This window comes from Zootoca vivipara, chromosome 3 (genome assembly GCF_963506605.1).
Source record: "Zootoca vivipara chromosome 3, rZooViv1.1, whole genome shotgun sequence".
Taxonomy (NCBI): Eukaryota; Metazoa; Chordata; class Lepidosauria; order Squamata; family Lacertidae; genus Zootoca; species Zootoca vivipara.
In genome coordinates this window covers 91,087,681-91,104,079 of record NC_083278.1, presented here as the reverse complement: position 1 = coordinate 91,104,079, position 16,399 = coordinate 91,087,681, and the positions used below count along the sequence as shown (strand labels likewise).

The 16,399-nt window shown below is 44.1% G+C and overlaps 1 protein-coding gene across 3 annotated transcripts in view; it reads right to left on the bottom strand.

Moving 5' to 3' along the window:
* DUSP10 (dual specificity phosphatase 10) overlaps positions 1-13,044 on the bottom strand; it is a 43,456-nt gene extending 30,412 nt beyond the window's left edge. The window contains exons 1-2 of one of the 3 annotated variants that reach the window (XM_060272984.1): positions 13,004-13,044; positions 9,321-10,160 (exon numbers count right to left, since the gene is read on the bottom strand). In XM_060272984.1, the coding sequence (XP_060128967.1) occupies positions 9,321-10,119 (799 nt within the window). In that variant the 5' untranslated portion in view covers positions 10,120-10,160; positions 13,004-13,044. The other 2 variants (XM_035111387.2, XM_035111388.2) reach the window with 2 other exon arrangements.
* Positions 13,045-16,399: the final 3,355 nt, after the last annotated feature.

Sequence of the window (16,399 nt, the reverse complement as noted above, 5' to 3'; positions counted from 1 at the left end):
CCCACGAGGCTCAGTGCTTTAGACCACAGCACCATCCACATCCCAGGTCATAAATCCCTGTGTTGTCCCCACTGACTGACGTCAGCTCTCCAGGGTTTTAGACAATGTCTTCCCAGGTGCCTGGAATCGAACCAGGGACCTTCTGCATGCAGAGCATGAGCTCTACCATAGCCCTGCTCAGAATCTGACAAAGGGGAAAAAAGACAATGGTCACCTTTGCTTCTCCCCCACATCACATCCATTGACATGTCATGCTGACTGTCAAGCCTTGCCTGCTCGATTCAGACACTAGTAGTCAAGGATCAACAGTAGCCTATCAGGGGAAGTAATAGCTCCTTGGCAGGGTTCTACAGACAGGCCTCCTAGGAAAATGGGAAGACACTGCCTGGGCTGGATTTAAAGGGACAGTGCAGAGAATACTTAATATATTATCCATTCAGGGGCCCCTGAAATTGTACAATGTGTTACACAGCAAGGTCTGCCAACACCTGTACCTGCCAGCTTCTAGGAAAGAGCATAACGTAGATTATTTATGAGCTTTCCAGGACTTTTTCATCCATTATGCTTTCCTTTCGCTCACAAAAAGACCGAGCTGTGCCTCCCTTATGGAAATTCGCAAGCCTCCCTTATGGAAATTCTGGACCCTTAGATTAAGAAGCTGGCCTTGCATAGGGTCCCTGCATGTATAAAAACAGCTCCCTTCCAATCCATTAATACTATAATTCCATTCTTTCTCTAAATGAGCAGAAGACTGCACGAGCAAACATTCTCCAGAACCCCGTAGCCAGAATTATTTGCCTCTCATTGCTCTGATCCTGCAACACCCCTCCACCATTGCCCCTTCCACTTTCCAGCACAAATTCCTCATTTCCTTCATTGCTCCTTTTAACCCAATTTAACACCCACCCTAACCATTGTAAAGACATACTGGGATGCCTCTTAATCTGGGTTTACAAAACCCAGGAAGCTACTTTATACAAGTTATACTATTGATTGGCAAACCTCAGTACTGCCAACACTGACTAGCAGCGATTCTCCAGGTTCTCAGACAGGAGACATTCCCAGCCCTACCTGGAGATCCCAGGGAATGAACTTGGGACCTTCTGCATGTAAAACAGTTGCCCTACCACTGAGAGTCCTACCCCAACCTAATTAAAGGCCAGCTCCAAATCCTATTGGTCACAGATTAGCACTCATGCAAATGTTAAACACTAACCACAGTTAAAGCTGACAAATGAAGTGTGGCAAGTTTTGTCAACTGAGAGAGGAGTGTCCCAGTCCCTTAACCGTGGTAAGAGATTAGCAAATATTACATCTGCATTGGACTAAAGGAACAACTGCTTTTAGGCCAATATAGTTCTGAAAGTTTGTAGAACATGATCTCAGTAGTACAATCTCACTAAGCCACCTCAGTAACACCAAGTGTGAGTCATCTGCTTGTCTTTGGGGATGACAACCCTTCCAAAAATTGCTAAGAAAGCAAAGCTTTGCTCAAAGAGAGTTGTCATTTCGCAAATATCGCACCATAGGCCGTTCTCAGTTCTGTATCAGGAGCTGCAGGAAGAAAAACATGACGTTCAAAGAAAGGAATCTGCTCGAGAAACTGCTTTTTGGTAAGAAGAGTCACATGATAGGTATCTTCTTAAAGGGACCGAGGAGGAAGACTGCGCACATCGAACTAAGAAGCCAAATGCAGGATGAACGGCACGGAGCACAGCTGAGTCCGTCTAAAATTGCAGCAGGCTAGCTTGGGACTCTCAACCACCATTCACTCTTCTGTTATGAAGGGGTCACTCTCTATCAAAGCTTGTGATTTACAAGTCAGAAACAAAAACTAACCATGGATTCGAACGAAACATTCCATAGCTAATGTCTCAGGGCCTTTGGAACAAGGGAGAAAGGATAAGTGTCAGGCGTGACAATGAAGAATTTCAGAGCAAGGAAAATTCAGGTGCACTGGAGGGAGAGAGGGCTCACCTGAAAATATCAGCATAAATTATCCATTTGATAGGAAAGAGTGTGTCCATATATAACATCTGTCCCAAGGTCACTGCCATTGTATTATAGTATAGCAGCTTTGCCCACCAGGTGCCCTACAGATATTTTGGACTACAACTTCCATCATCCTAAAATAAGATAAGATAATCTTTATTGCCATTGCCCCCCTGCAGGAACAATGAAATTACTTGGCTGCTCCATCCACTCAGATAAGGCACTCCACATAAATTTAAAATAACTACAAAACATTAATTAAACAATGCAATGCAAAATGACAAGTAAAAATAAGATGACTTCAAAGCCCAGACTTTCCATTTAAGGCCGAAATTGCTCTTGAGAAGAAACTGTTCTTGAGACGGCTCGTTCTTGACCACAGACCATGTTGGCCGGGGCTGATGAAGTTGGAGTCCAACAGCAACTGGAAGGCACCATGTTGGGAAAGGTTCAGCCTCAAGACAGATTTGTTATTTCTGTTTTAAGAAGCAGTAGTGAGCCATTCAAGGTACTTGCAGTGGCCTACTGGTCAACACGTCACTTAACTCTTAAGAAGCCTACTGCAGCCCGGCTGCAAGGAACACATGGCCATGATGCTCCACGCTCTGCTAACTTCCAGACTGGGTTATTGCAATGCACTTTATGCAGAGCTGCCCTTGAAGACAACTCAGAAACATCACCTGGTCCAAAATGCAGTGGCCAGACTACTGGCTGGAGCTGCCTTTAGAAGTCTCATAATCCCCGTTCTAAAGTAACGGCATTGGCTGCCAGTTCATTTCTAGGCCCAATTCAAAGTGCTTGTGTAGGTTTTCAAAGCCCTAAATGACTTAGGTCCCAAATATCTGAAATAATCCTCCTTCCTATCCTCTTGATAGTTCTGCCTCCCTCCAAAGTTTGGGGTGGGAGGTGGCATTCTCTATGGCAATCTCCGAGTTGTGGAATTCCCTTCCCATAGAGGTGTGTCTGGCTTCCTCGTATGTGGCTTTCAGTGAATGATGGTGAAGATATGGCCCTTTATCCTGGCCTTTGACATGTGTGAGATATGCGTTTCAGGAGGACCCACCCTGTTCATTGTTTTAACTGTTGTTGTTTTTTTAATTCTGACTCTTAAATTGTTGTAACCCACCATACGATCATGAAGGGTGGGTAATAAATACAACCACAAAGCAGATGCCTATTAGCAGTGCTGCATTTCACCCAGCAGAGGTGATGGATAAACAGTGGTTCTCAGCTTAAGCAACAAAATCATCTCCTCTGCAGGCACAAATCCCTTGCATAAGCACGACTCCCTCGAATCAGGGCCACTTCATATCTACTCATTATAACGCATGCACAAGCTGTTAATTTCGCAGAGTGCTTTAATGTATTTCCCCCCCTTCAAAACCCTGTTAGAAAGTCTCACTGTATAAAGCATGGGACGAAGGCTCCAGTTCATATTTAAGAAGAGGAGATCCAGCTTCAAACCCCAGCTCAATTATGGACTCTCTAGGAGGCAACCACTACCTCAAAGACTAACCTAGATCATCATATCCCGGGAGAGAATTGGCTAACTTGAGATCCTTAGAGAAAGAGTAGTTAACCTAGTGGCCCTATGCATATTGCTTGGAATACAATTCCCATCAGCCAGCACATGCCATACAGAGAGACACAGGAAGAACAAGCTAGAAATGTAATGAAACCGAACTGGTGTTTTCAAATCTATATTCCGGTGGACACATTTCAACTGTATTTTAACAAAAGGACAGCCTGGCCTTCTATTGGTATTGCCACATTTCTGAACATCACAGAGCACCAGCAAAAAAAAAAAGCACTAGACGTCTAGAACAGGAATATATATTTGATCGAGGTCACCAGCCAGAGCTGTAAATTAAGCCTGTAATTTAATCCCTAGGGGCCAGGGGCCTCTGATCAGTTTCTCCTCTGTGTGACACTGTACCACTGAAATGGCAACAGAGAGCTGCCTGCTTGACAGGCAGCACCAAACATGGAGAACATGGCACTGGATCAGTGGGTGCGGGGAGGGGGGGGCGGGACAAACTTGGATGGGGCAGTTAGCAACCAATGTTTACAAACATAAACTGGGAAGATCAGATGGGCAAGCCATAAATTATGACTGGATCGCAGTCAAGGCAAGAGCCTCACTCAACATTAAAAGCAAGAGGGGCTTTAGAGCCCAGCTTCAGTTTTAGTTCAAACTCTAAAAACAAAAATTGCATCACATGCAGGACATTAAGAGCTACTGAAGCATGATGGAAAAAATTCCAACCGACAAGTGAAATTGAATAACAAACACCTCTCTGGCCACACTGCAAGCACAGATGCTGAAGCAGAGCCTTATTATGTCTCCTCGGTCCAGATCACACTTCCAAACAAGGCAGGGATGAGAAAGGGGCTTTTCGTTTGTTGTCCTCGCCTTTAAGCACTGCTGCTTTAAAAAGAACATATGGAGATGTGGCCATCACTCCTTTTCCTGCTCACTCTTTTTTCTGACCACCTTTAAGTAAAAAAAAAACAAAAAAAACCCTGCAGCATTAATCCCTTGATCTCTACCCACAATTTTTCCTAGCTGGCAGAAGTGGAGGAAAAAATTAATCTTTTCTTCTAAAGCTTCTTTAGATCAAGCGGCTAAGTGCTTTTGGCTAATTTTAAAACTCCCAGCTTCAGAGCAGGGCAAGAACAGCGTTTGCTGGGTGACATTGTGAGGATTCTTTTCCCTCCCAAATGATGCAATCAAGGACTAAGAGGCGACCTAAGCCTTTGAAACTCTGGGGACTTCACTCCTAAGGACTACATGCCATATTTCAACCATCATATACACATATTCACTGTTCGATTGGACCCCAATCTTCTAATAGTCAAGGCAGAATTCCAGCAGTGCACTAAGTCATGGATTTTTGAATTTGTGTCTCTGTGTGTGTCCTTTCACAATTCCTATAGTCTCAACATTGCTAGGAGAGACGGTAACTTGAGATGGATTATTTATCTATAATCCCCGTTCTCAATAGATAGTCTTAGTGATTCATCATAAGCTGAAAGGTGCACATAGGACAATAGACTGTTATTATTGTGCTACTCAGATGGTATTCACATCTAAAACATATCTAAATGGGACCATCTCAAGTAGCTTCACTCCAGATGTCTACATGTGCAGAGTAGCCCACCCTGCTGGTGGCTCCGTGTTCCAGATGAAGTGCATAGAAGTCTTTGTGCATATGGAATATGGATGCAAAGCCGTGTCACTGAAGACAGTCACAATGTATTTTTGGACACCAGGAGGAGGAGCTACTCAAGAGTGCGGCTACTCAGTCCCCCTCTTCACATGTTGGTTTTATACACAAATACAGTGGAACCTTGGGTTCCGAACCTCATCCATGCAGGAGGCACATTCACAACCCACAGCGTTTGCAACCTGCGACTCAATTCAGCGCTTCTGCGCATGCGCAAAACGCGATTTAGTGTTTTTGCACATGCATGAGCGCCGAAACCTGGAAGTAACCCATTCCAGTACTTCCAGGTTCGGCACGTCCATAACCCAAAAACACGCAACCCACAGCGATTGCAACCCAAGGCATGACTGTAGAGTAACTAACCTTAACCATTTAAAAACACTCGTGCACAACTTAATGTTTCAGAAACCTCTAAGTGGCATAGAGTCTAAAAACACCAAACAATGTATCATTATAACAGAAGCATAGCCTAAAAACAGGTCATCACTTTGAGTAGAATTTCCTCAGGTGATACAAAGGATTTCATGGGTCTGTACGAGGGCAGGAGGTCCAAATAGGGCGTTAATATAAGTTTCAGCAATTAGCACTGCAATTCACATTCCACATATATCTTCTCCATGTTGTACATTTATACCCCACCTTTCTTCTGTCATGGAACTCAAGGTGGAAATGATGGGGGCAAAGTTCAGCCCTGACATGGAGGTCCAGCTCCGAGGGCCTTCTGGCGGTTCCCTCACTGCGAGAAGCGAGGTTACAGGAAACCAGGCAGAGGGCCTTCTCACAGTGGCATCTACCCTGTGTAACACCCTCCCATCAGATGTCAAGGAAATAAACAACTATCTGACTTTTAGAAGACATCTGACAGCAACCCTGTATTGGGAGGTTTTTAATGATTAATGTTTTACATTTTTTATGTGCTGTAAGGAAATATTGAGAGCACAAGGAGAAGGGGACAACAGAGGACGAGATGGTTGGACAGTGTTCTCAAAGCTACCAACATGAGTTTGACCAAACTGCGGGAGGCAGTGGAAGACAGGAGTGCCTGGCGTGCTCTGGTCCATGGGGTCACAAAGAGTTGGACACAACTAAACGACTAAACAACAACAACAAAAGCCACCCAGAGTGGCTGGGGAAACCCAGCCAGATGGGCTAGGTATAAATAAAAAAATCATTATTATATTATTTAAAATAACTGTGTGATGGACTTAATTTGGCGGGTCTTTAGAACATAAGGTGAGTGGTGTTACTTGCAAATTTACTGCTGACTGTTAGACTACATTGTGTGCAAACACAAACCACAACTTAACAGTAAGTTCAACCATGTCCTCCAAGAGATTCAGCTGTCTGTTAAGCACCTGTTTATCACCACCCATTTATTAGCGCTTAAAGTGGTGCGGAACGCCACCCCACTTCTTTTCAGTGAATGCAACAGTCAGGCTTCATCTGAAGAGATGCTAGTGGTTGGATCTGGGACCTCCCTAGTGCTAACATGTGCTCTGCTAAGAAACTCTGGCTTCTCCCTAAAGAACACTGAGACCATTGGGTGAATCAGGTTATCTAGTCCAGCAGGTGCCAACCTTTTGGGGGGTTTGTGGACATATTCTGGAATTTTGAGAGAGTGTGCTATGGAAGCTATCCTCTCTGGTTGATTTCCCCCCCCCTTTCCCTGGGTCACACCCACCACCCTGACAAAAAGAGAAAAAAGCCAACCCACACATATAGATTATTTGCTTTTCCCATGGGGTCTGGGTAAAAGCTGGACCCAGTAGAATTAAAATGGATTTTACAGAATTTGCATGAATTTATGGCAGGTCCCCCGAAACATCACCAAATTAAAGCTTACACTTTTAGACTGCTCTGTACAAAAAATTGCTTAGGTGTTTGCCAGTACCACAAACAATTTGACCCAAGGCACAGATCATGATTTGTACACAGGATGATAACAAAACCACCAAATCACAGAACACATCTGTGGACACAGATGTGACCTATGGTTTGGTTCTAGCTTTGAGGTGGTCCTTTGCAAAATTATGAGCACCATACCATCTGTGCCTCAAACCTATGTTTTCACATCATTTATTTAGGCTACTTATATACTGCTTAATTACCAAAGTCTGTATGGTGTACATAATTAAAAATGTGTAATAGATAAGATCAATTAAAACAGACATAAAAATAAACATGGCACTATGGAGTCTTTTACCTTCAGTCAAAGACAGATATGATCTGATGCAGGGAGGAACCCTTTACAAATGATACAATTTCATGAGGATCATGTGGTGGTATTGTGCATGGGCCCCACTGCAACCTTCTCTCTCTCTCTCTCTCTCTCTCTCTCTCTCTCTCTCTCTCTCTCACTCACTCTCCAGTCTGTCTTCCAAATCTTGTGGCACCTTCTTCTTCCCGCTATCCTGTCTACCCCCTTACTCACTATACTTTCTTTTCAGCTGCTCATGTAACAATCTGAGTCTTGAAAAGCATACTGTTCTGAAAGAGGAAGTACAGAACATTTCCTCTTTAAACTTCCTCCTTCAGTTCTATGCACTTTTCAAAGGAAAGATAAAGGTACCCTGCCCTCACCAACTCATTACAAAGGGGTCAGCGAGGAGGGGCTCAGAGGCAACAGGAGATGTCCTCAAAGGCTCCCCACAAGTGCCACACTGGTGACCATAACTCTTGCCACTGGATTTATGATTGCACCTATTCCTGCAAATGACGTTCTAGTGGTTAAGTTTCTCAATCACAATGACCTTGTTTTATTGCATGACATTTGTCTAAAACCATATTCTGTCAATAGATTAATGCAGTTCTCGGTTGCTGTATGCCCACGCAAAGTCATAGCTAACCTTCATGGCTCACTAAAGTAAAACATGGATGCTAATTAGTTCTAGTTAATACATGAACCAAAAAAGGCACACAATTACTTTAATTACTGGTAACAGTTTTTGTAGTAGTTACCAGTGTTCTCCAACACAAAGCTAAGCCCACGGACAGACAATCCTAAACACACACTCACAATTCCATTGCATTAATGAAGCTTCATAGCCATGTAAATGTGTTCAGGTTGCTGGGCCGATAAGATCAATAATCATTTACATAAGACTATATTACCTTTTAGGAACTCTATTCCACCATTTCATTTCAAAGTCACTCTGACTATTTCATATGTTACTAGAAAAAGGCAAAGGAAAGGAACTGTAGTTGACTTGCACTACCTCCACAGCACAGTGAGCAGAACTCATCTTACTGGCTTCAAGACCCATGCGCTCCATAAGCTGCCTGGGCCCCATAGATTTCAGAGTTTTCCACTTCCATGTTCAAAAGGAAACAAGGAAGCAGGAAGTTTCAGTCACTTGCCCTTTTTCCTCTTTGAGCTCATGCTGTGAAGTGGCTCAAAAGAGACTCATCAGTCTTCAATGTAGTTCTTGTCAAGGTCAAGCTCTACTCCTGCCCCTAGATTCGTTGATGCTACCTAATTTGCCTTCTAATTATTCTGGACCTAGAACATTTCCCAACATTCATATCCAGCTTTGCTAACATGAAAGTTAACATGGTGTTTTGTTTTTTTTTTTTTTGCAAGGGACCTGAGAGTTTAAGTGCCAAGGACAGTTGCTGATTCTTTAGGGTTTTTTTTCTCATTTCCAAAAAGGATGTCCTCATTTGCTTCAGTAGGCTAATGTGCCTCCGCATAACCCATCAGCTTTTGAAGGAGGCATGGTTCTAACAGTTACCACCATTAAGACTGAAAGAAAATATGCAACAGGCTTAACCAAATGCCTCTCCAATCTCTATTAAGAAAAATATCAAGCCCAGGATGAATCCTGTAAAACCTAGAAGTGTGCATACCACATTGTGAGCATTAATCCCAAGGAAAGGCACTCTGTCCGTTAGCCTTTAGATTAACCTTAACCTCACAACCATATTAAGAAACGGGAAAAGGTACCATGACCACATCCTTCCTTTTTTAAGTCCTCCTGCATCAAGAGATCCTGAACTATCTCCACAAGAACATACAAAGCTTTGCCTTCCCAATGGCATGGCAAATCGCTCCATCCCTAGAAAAGGAGAGAAGAAAGGCAGCAGAATATGGGTCATAAATACCTTTGAGAACCAGTGGCTCCTTGCCTTCTCGCCTGAGAGACTCCAGCACTATGTGCAATGGCTGCGAAGGTATGACTCTGCTTGGCTCATTGGTATTCTCGTCATAAACAACTATTTCTTTGGAAAAGATCCTCTTGAAGGAGTCCTTGCCTTCCCGGCAAGAGATCAAGTCCAAGACGGTAATCTTGCCTTGCTGAAGTCTTCGCCGGCTGATCTTGTCAGAGCAATTGATGTGGACAGCTCCTTGGATGTGGCTCTTGTTGTATTCCATGAAGGGCCGGCAATCGATGATGACCGGCCCTTGGTGGCTCTTGCTGCATTTGGTCATCTTCTTTGCCAGTTCATTGGGATAGATGATTTTGACACTAGGCAACGGCTTGGTTGGGCCTGAGAGCGGGCTCCCCACACCGCTGGAGGGACTCAACGGGCCAGAGTTCTCATTGTTGTTGACCATTTGGTTAGCAGGGCACGTGGTCGAGGTTCCTACGTTGGCAGAAGTGCTGCTGGTGCTGGCTTGAGTCTGGGCCTGATTGTCTTTGTCGTATGTTGCCACAGTGCAGCAACTGGCACTGCTGCATCCACAACTCAAGGAGCGAGCAGAGCCGTTGGATGAGGGCATATACGTCAGATTCGCAGCCTTGAGGGACACAACAGCTGTGCTGATGAGACTCACGTGGCTCTCGCTGGCAGAAGAGGCAGAATCCAGATAGCTGGAATCTAAGCAAAGGTTGAGATCCTGAGGTCGGACGGGCCTGGAGAGTGCCACTACTACCCTGTCGTCTAGTGGAGATGGAGGCATGAGGAAGCTGAGAATGGCAAGTCAAAAGGAACTCAAGCTCTCTGTTAAAAGGGGGAGGGAAATAAAATAACAATAATAAAGTATCTCGCAACACACAAGCGTTCCATCATTATTCCTGGATAGCAATGCTCTAAATATTGTTGATCAAATGCTTTGTTTTTCATAGAATGGAGGAGAGCCATTCTAAAAGGCACACAGCCACCAAACATGGAATCATAAAACTGTAAGAAGTTGGGAAAATATCCATCCCAACCATTTTTTTGCCATGGCAGAAACTTCCACACATTGGCTGCCTCCAACCCAGGATTGTGAGTCTGCTGCAGTTGTGGAGGTGCACAATAAATGCTTGCTGGTCACTAACAGCTTCAGCATCTCGGCCTGCACTTACCTTAAAAAGCTACTTTATAGTCCTTATGATTGATAAAAACTCTATTAAGGGCTATAAGTGGTCAGTATGAGAAATCAGAGAAGTTGCTAAATAAGCCTCCCAGAGAATAGAGGGCTTCTGCACCCTGTGTAGAAGGGAGGGAGGGATTTGGGAAAGTGGTAAAAGATTATATAATAAATAATGGAAAAAACGGGAGATTGGCATAATTTATGCAAATTTTAATTGATATGCACATTGAATAATTTTCTGCTGCTGCTGCATAAATTAGGTTAACTTGGTGCAGAATGTTGATGTTTTATCTATGTTTTGAGAATGTTCAGGCCTGATGAAGACTAACCTAAATAGTCCACATTACATAGGCCAAACACCAAAAGGTATTTGCAGAGCAGCTACTATCATGTACCCAATGCTTTCTTGCTCCAAGGGAAGGAAGCTCATTGTGGAAAAGGACCTGCCCTTACTTCATCCTGCCTGCTGCAAATTAAAAATAGACAGAAGCAACCAGTGTGATGTTAACAATTATCAATAATGTAGAGAAGCCAGATCTGGCCTGAGGTGATGGTCTAACTCCCTCCTAGCACACAGTTTTCAATACTGTTGGCTTCCTGTAAAAATCCACCAAAAGGGGGGGGGGAGAGAAGTTCACCAGTAATCTGAACACATACTGAAAAGAAATGAGAGATAAGAAACAGAGGCCGCCATGCATCCCTTATGAGCAGAACTGCTATTCTGGAACTGCCCTTTATTCAGATACTAACACACTCTTCATAAAATGACGGACCTGGAATATCAAAGAATTCAGGTTCCAACCTTCCTGCTGGAAGACTGAGATGATCCACTGTCCTAATATCAGAGTTCCCTGCAACTCCCAACCCCATGCAAGTTCATAATATATATTGGTTTTATAGCATTCATTTAATGACCAATTACGTTGACATTTGGCAGAGTCCAATTGAGGTCAGTCAAATGACACTCACTTTTTTTTAAAAAAAAAAAAAAGTTATTACATCACCCTCTCAGTATCTTTTAAGGCTGAAAGCATAAGCATACTTATCAAGAACTCCCATTTTACTCAAAAAGGGATTTTATTTCATTTTTTTTACTAAGCTTGCTTAAACTGGACGAAGTACAAGATGACACAAAATTAAGGACAGTTGTGTGGAAATGTGTGGTGCCTCCAGTCAAAGAAGAACAACCTACACAAATTAACCCAATTCAAGAATACTTTTCAAAAACGTGAATTCCCTTCCCTACATTCTACTATCTGTTTCTATAATCTAACTAAGGTATGTCCCACCCCCTCAAAACCCCAATACACACACACTCCATTAGGATGGATCACTATCCTAGGATAAGGACCCAGAAAACATAAAAACCCATATATCTCCTCCTGAGGAGGAATGGAGAAAGAGAGAGAGAGAAGTATTTGCAGAATGGGTTTAAATTGTGATCAGAGGAAATACCACTTATTAACTATGGGGAAAAAGAAAAAAATGAATTAAATAAAGGGAGAGAAAATGTAAAATACAGAAAACAAGTTTCCTTTCCCCATCTTCTATTTGTGAAGAACAACAAATAAATGTACAGAGAAAAACAAAACAACGCCATGCATTCCTGAGAAATAAGAGAAGCAAAGGTCGGGAGAAGGGAAATAGTACCGTTTTTCTCTTTTACAAAAAGAGAAAACAAGGGGTTAGTTTAGTAACCAAATCACGTGCGAGACCAGTAACGTTATGTTTGAGTTTGTTTTTTTAATGTTTGGATTAAAAAAAAATACTAATAAAGTGTTTGGAGACCGGCTAAGGGGACCCTGTTTGCCTTAGGATGGCAAAGATATTTGGGGAGCTCTGCATCTCTGCAGCAGAGGTAATATATTTCCAGCCAAGCCATGAAGTCAGACTTGGGAGTTAAAAGAGCCCAGCCAAAATGAGGCACCTTTTCACTCTCACCGATCCAGAGCTGGTTCAGGACCTCACGGAGGGGGGGGGGGAGAAGGCGTTTTACAGAACAGGCGTAAAAAGGAGGGAGGAGGAAGAGAAGCACTACAAGAGATGTTGCTCCGGCCCTCTTCTGCACTCCGATCCCCCCCTACCCCCCTAGATACTGCAGCAATCCCGGACGAGAAAAGCCTCCGTTTATTACAATCTAGTCGGTGAAACGCACGCAAGTCGGCGGGCTCCAAGCGCGGACCGGCGCGGGGACAGATAACATTGCTAGTACCTTATTTCCCATTGCTCCCCAACATTTTTTCGCTTTTCCCAGTTTGTTTCCAAGCAGGCATCTCTCTCTTCCCCAAGATAGGGCAGATTTATTCTAGGAGACGCTACGCGGTCGACCTACGCACCACAACCGCTCCTCTCGTAAGGAACCCAAGTCTCCCACTTACTTCATAAAGAAATATTTCCCTTCAGCACCCGGCGCTCGTCTTGGCTATCGATTTACGCATTAAGCCCCCATTCACTCGGCTTCATTGATCTCCACCAGCAACATACTTACTTTCTCTTTTGCTACACAGTAAATGTAAGGTTCGAAAAGGGCGTGGCCGGGGGAGGGATAGACAGCGAGCTCCCCCAATAGGGGCTCTCCGGGAGGAGCTGCTCGAGCCCCTCCTCGCGGGGATGCCCGGGATTGGCGGCGGGTGGGCAAGGGGGAGGAGCCAGGGGCCGGCCACTCAACTCTTAAGGGATGGCTCGCCCGCCGCTGCTTCGGGTCCTGTGTCAGAAGTAGCGGAGGGAGTGATGTCATTGGCAGCCAATCAAAGGCCCGAGTGGGCCAGCCGGAGCCGGAGCGGAGCAGCTGCTCTCTATTTACATGTAAACTTAACCAGGGGATGCGGTTAACTCTTCCCTGCGCGCAGTTGTCAATGGAGCATACTTTTAACTGCCTTCTCCAAATGGTCTTTTTTCTCGCCCGGCACCCTCGCTTAAATGTCTTCATTCGCTCTGTCCGCAATTCCACAGCTTCGCTTTCTCGCCTCCTCTCCCTTTAAGATCCACTCCCCCACACCCCGGCTTCAATGAATGAATGAATGAATGAATGAATCTCACGTCCGCTGAATTCCTCTTACACAGCAGGCGACACACCAGAAGCTTGAATGGTGATTAGTTGCCGAGTTGGCCACTTGAGGACCATGCAGCAAAAAACACAAACAACCCTCCGAAAACGATCCAGTTTTATACCATTTTCATATTTACCTGCTATCGCTCAGAAACTGAAAATAGGGGGGAGGGAGAAAGTCGATGGGAGTTAAATATGGTAAAATCCCCCCATCTGTTTCATAATGAATGCAAGGGAAGGGGGAGGGAACCAGAGAGCAAATTGCGTGCATAAACCATTCATGGGAAATTATATTTGAATAAGAGACCCAGAATGATGGGCTGAGACTGCAGTCCTATGTGTGCTTTAGTGGGGATAAGTGTCATTGAACTCAAGGAGACTTCTACCAAGACATGCATAAAATGGCCTGGTAAATCAAATGTTCTGGATATCCCTGCATTTTAAATACAGTATCTCCACAGAACCTTCATTTTGCATCAATCAGGCCTGCACCATCAGTGCTCAAATTGCAGAGGTTGGAGTGGCCGCTGACATATTGCTACTGCAGCAGAAATGCATCAGACACGCATAGGAGGCCTGAGGTTTGTTCAAAATTTGTAGATGCTAATTTAAATGCACATTGAGAAATAATCATGGTAATTTAAATAAAAATAGAATGCATCTCATTATAGTGGGGGAAAGTGACCTGCTTGCTTGCCTGCACTGTCTTGCTTTCCAGTTGCTAACTGCCAGTAGGCAAGTTCAACGCCCATCCTGCTCTCCCTTCCTAATGGTCTTTTATCATTAAATCAGACTCAGTCTGGACCATAGCTGCCAAGTTATCCCTTTTTTTAAGGGATTTTCCCTTATGCTGAATAGGCTTCCTCGCAAGAAAAGGGAAAACTTGGCAGCTATGGTCTGGACAGCCCATGGAAAAGAGGACTGTCCTCTGTAAACTAGGAGGTGCAAAGATGGAATCAAGCCCCGTTACCTGTGGTGTTGGCTTTTGAGATGGCAATTGTCAAGCAGCCTAGTTCTTCTGCTAGGCCTTGCCCTCCAAGGATGGTTCTGATGGGAGCTTAGACTTCTGGGTAAAGAGCTGAGCTCATGAGGAAGCTGTTTCTTGCTTGGTTAATTGCCAAATGCTCTCATGGCTTGCACCTGTGTGTTGTTTTTGTCTTGGCTGAAGGTGGCCAGTTAGCTAGTTGGGAAAATTCCACAGCTTTGTAGTCACATGTACACTCATAGACTCTCTGATCTGGAAAGTTACAGCCTAGAATGACTAGTTGTTGAAGACCCACCCTGGTTGCTGAGCCACAAAGTGATCCATATTCACTTTTTGTTCCATACCTTCCTCACTGGTTCCTTTTGTAAGGTCTTTAATGGTTAGCAATGTATTATACTGGGTTAGCTTGTATCCTTAACCATATTTTCCTGTTCTGTTCTCCTATTGGTAAACAGGTTCCATTCTATGCTGCTACTCTCAGGGGCGTAGGAAGATAGGGGCGGTGGAGGCGGGGCGCCCTGGGCAGCGTGATCCCAGGGGTGCCATCGCGGCTGCCCGCCCCGCCCCAAATGTGCGCCCCGCCCTATGCGTGGCGCCCCCCCGCCCCCAAATCGCAGGCCCTGCCCCTGCATGCGAACACCCCGTCCCCAAAATGCATGTCACACCCCAAAAACATGCACCACGCCCTGCCCCCAGAACACACGCCAGATCCCTGGGGGCAACGTGCCTGCTCTCCGCCCCCAGTGGCGGAGCATGAAGTTCCACCCCGGCTACTCTACCCTATTTATTGTTAATAAAAAACCTCCCTTTCCATTCTGATGTTTCCTTGGATTAAGCCTCAGTACTAAACCAGTCCCTTGGCCTTTGGGGGGGGATGTAAAAATCTGCCCGGATGGGCTTGTTGGCCCCCCAAAAGAGGACATGTCTGGGTTTTCCTGGACATATGGCAACCCTAACTCTGAACATGGAAAGATAAGCACCCCACCATCTGTTACGCAATGGTCTGAGGATCTCATTGTCCTTGCTACATTAGAATATATTTCCTATGAATGTCAATCTCAGGTGGATACCGATGTGGACATCTGGGAGGCTTGTATCAACTTACAGGTTTAATTTAAGATGAAAGTTCTGGTATCCTTAATTTGAGCTGATGACATTATTTATTTATTCCCTCTCCTTTGTTTTTGTTTTTGTTTTCATTTTCTTTTCACCATTGTTAAATCTGCTAATGAAAAATTAATTAAAAGAAAAAGGTACCAGACTATATGAGGTATTACTGCAAGGTGTTTTGGGAACTTATAAAGTGTGATAGAAATGCAATCAACAAGCGACAGATGAACAGACATGGTATAAGAAGCTTTAGTTGTTCTTGTCATAAGCGTGTAACATTGGTCATATGAATAAACTAAGCTCAATCCAGTGGAATTACCAATAGTATATCATGATTATGATAATTAAAAGCAGCATAGAGAGTTTGGAATACAAGGACAACATAATTAAACAATACAATAGCCATTTACAGCAATATAGAGCTTTTTACACCAGGTCCTTAATCTTAGCTAGCTAATTGGTAGCCAGTGCAATTATTTCAGGAGTGTTGTGACATGGGAGCAGTGGTTTGCTCCAAAATAGAAAAAAAGAAAAGAAAGACACAGTTGAGCCGCTGCATTTTGTATCAGCTTCCAGGACAATATACAAATGCAATGATTGCTTACACCGACTGTTCAGTTTGCCTGTTAAAAGGCTAGCTGCGTTATTTAATTATGAATTAATGTGCATCTTTCTCAGACTTTGCCACCGAGTGGAAAACACATGGACAATAATTTGGGAGGTAGCACTGTTGCAGAGGG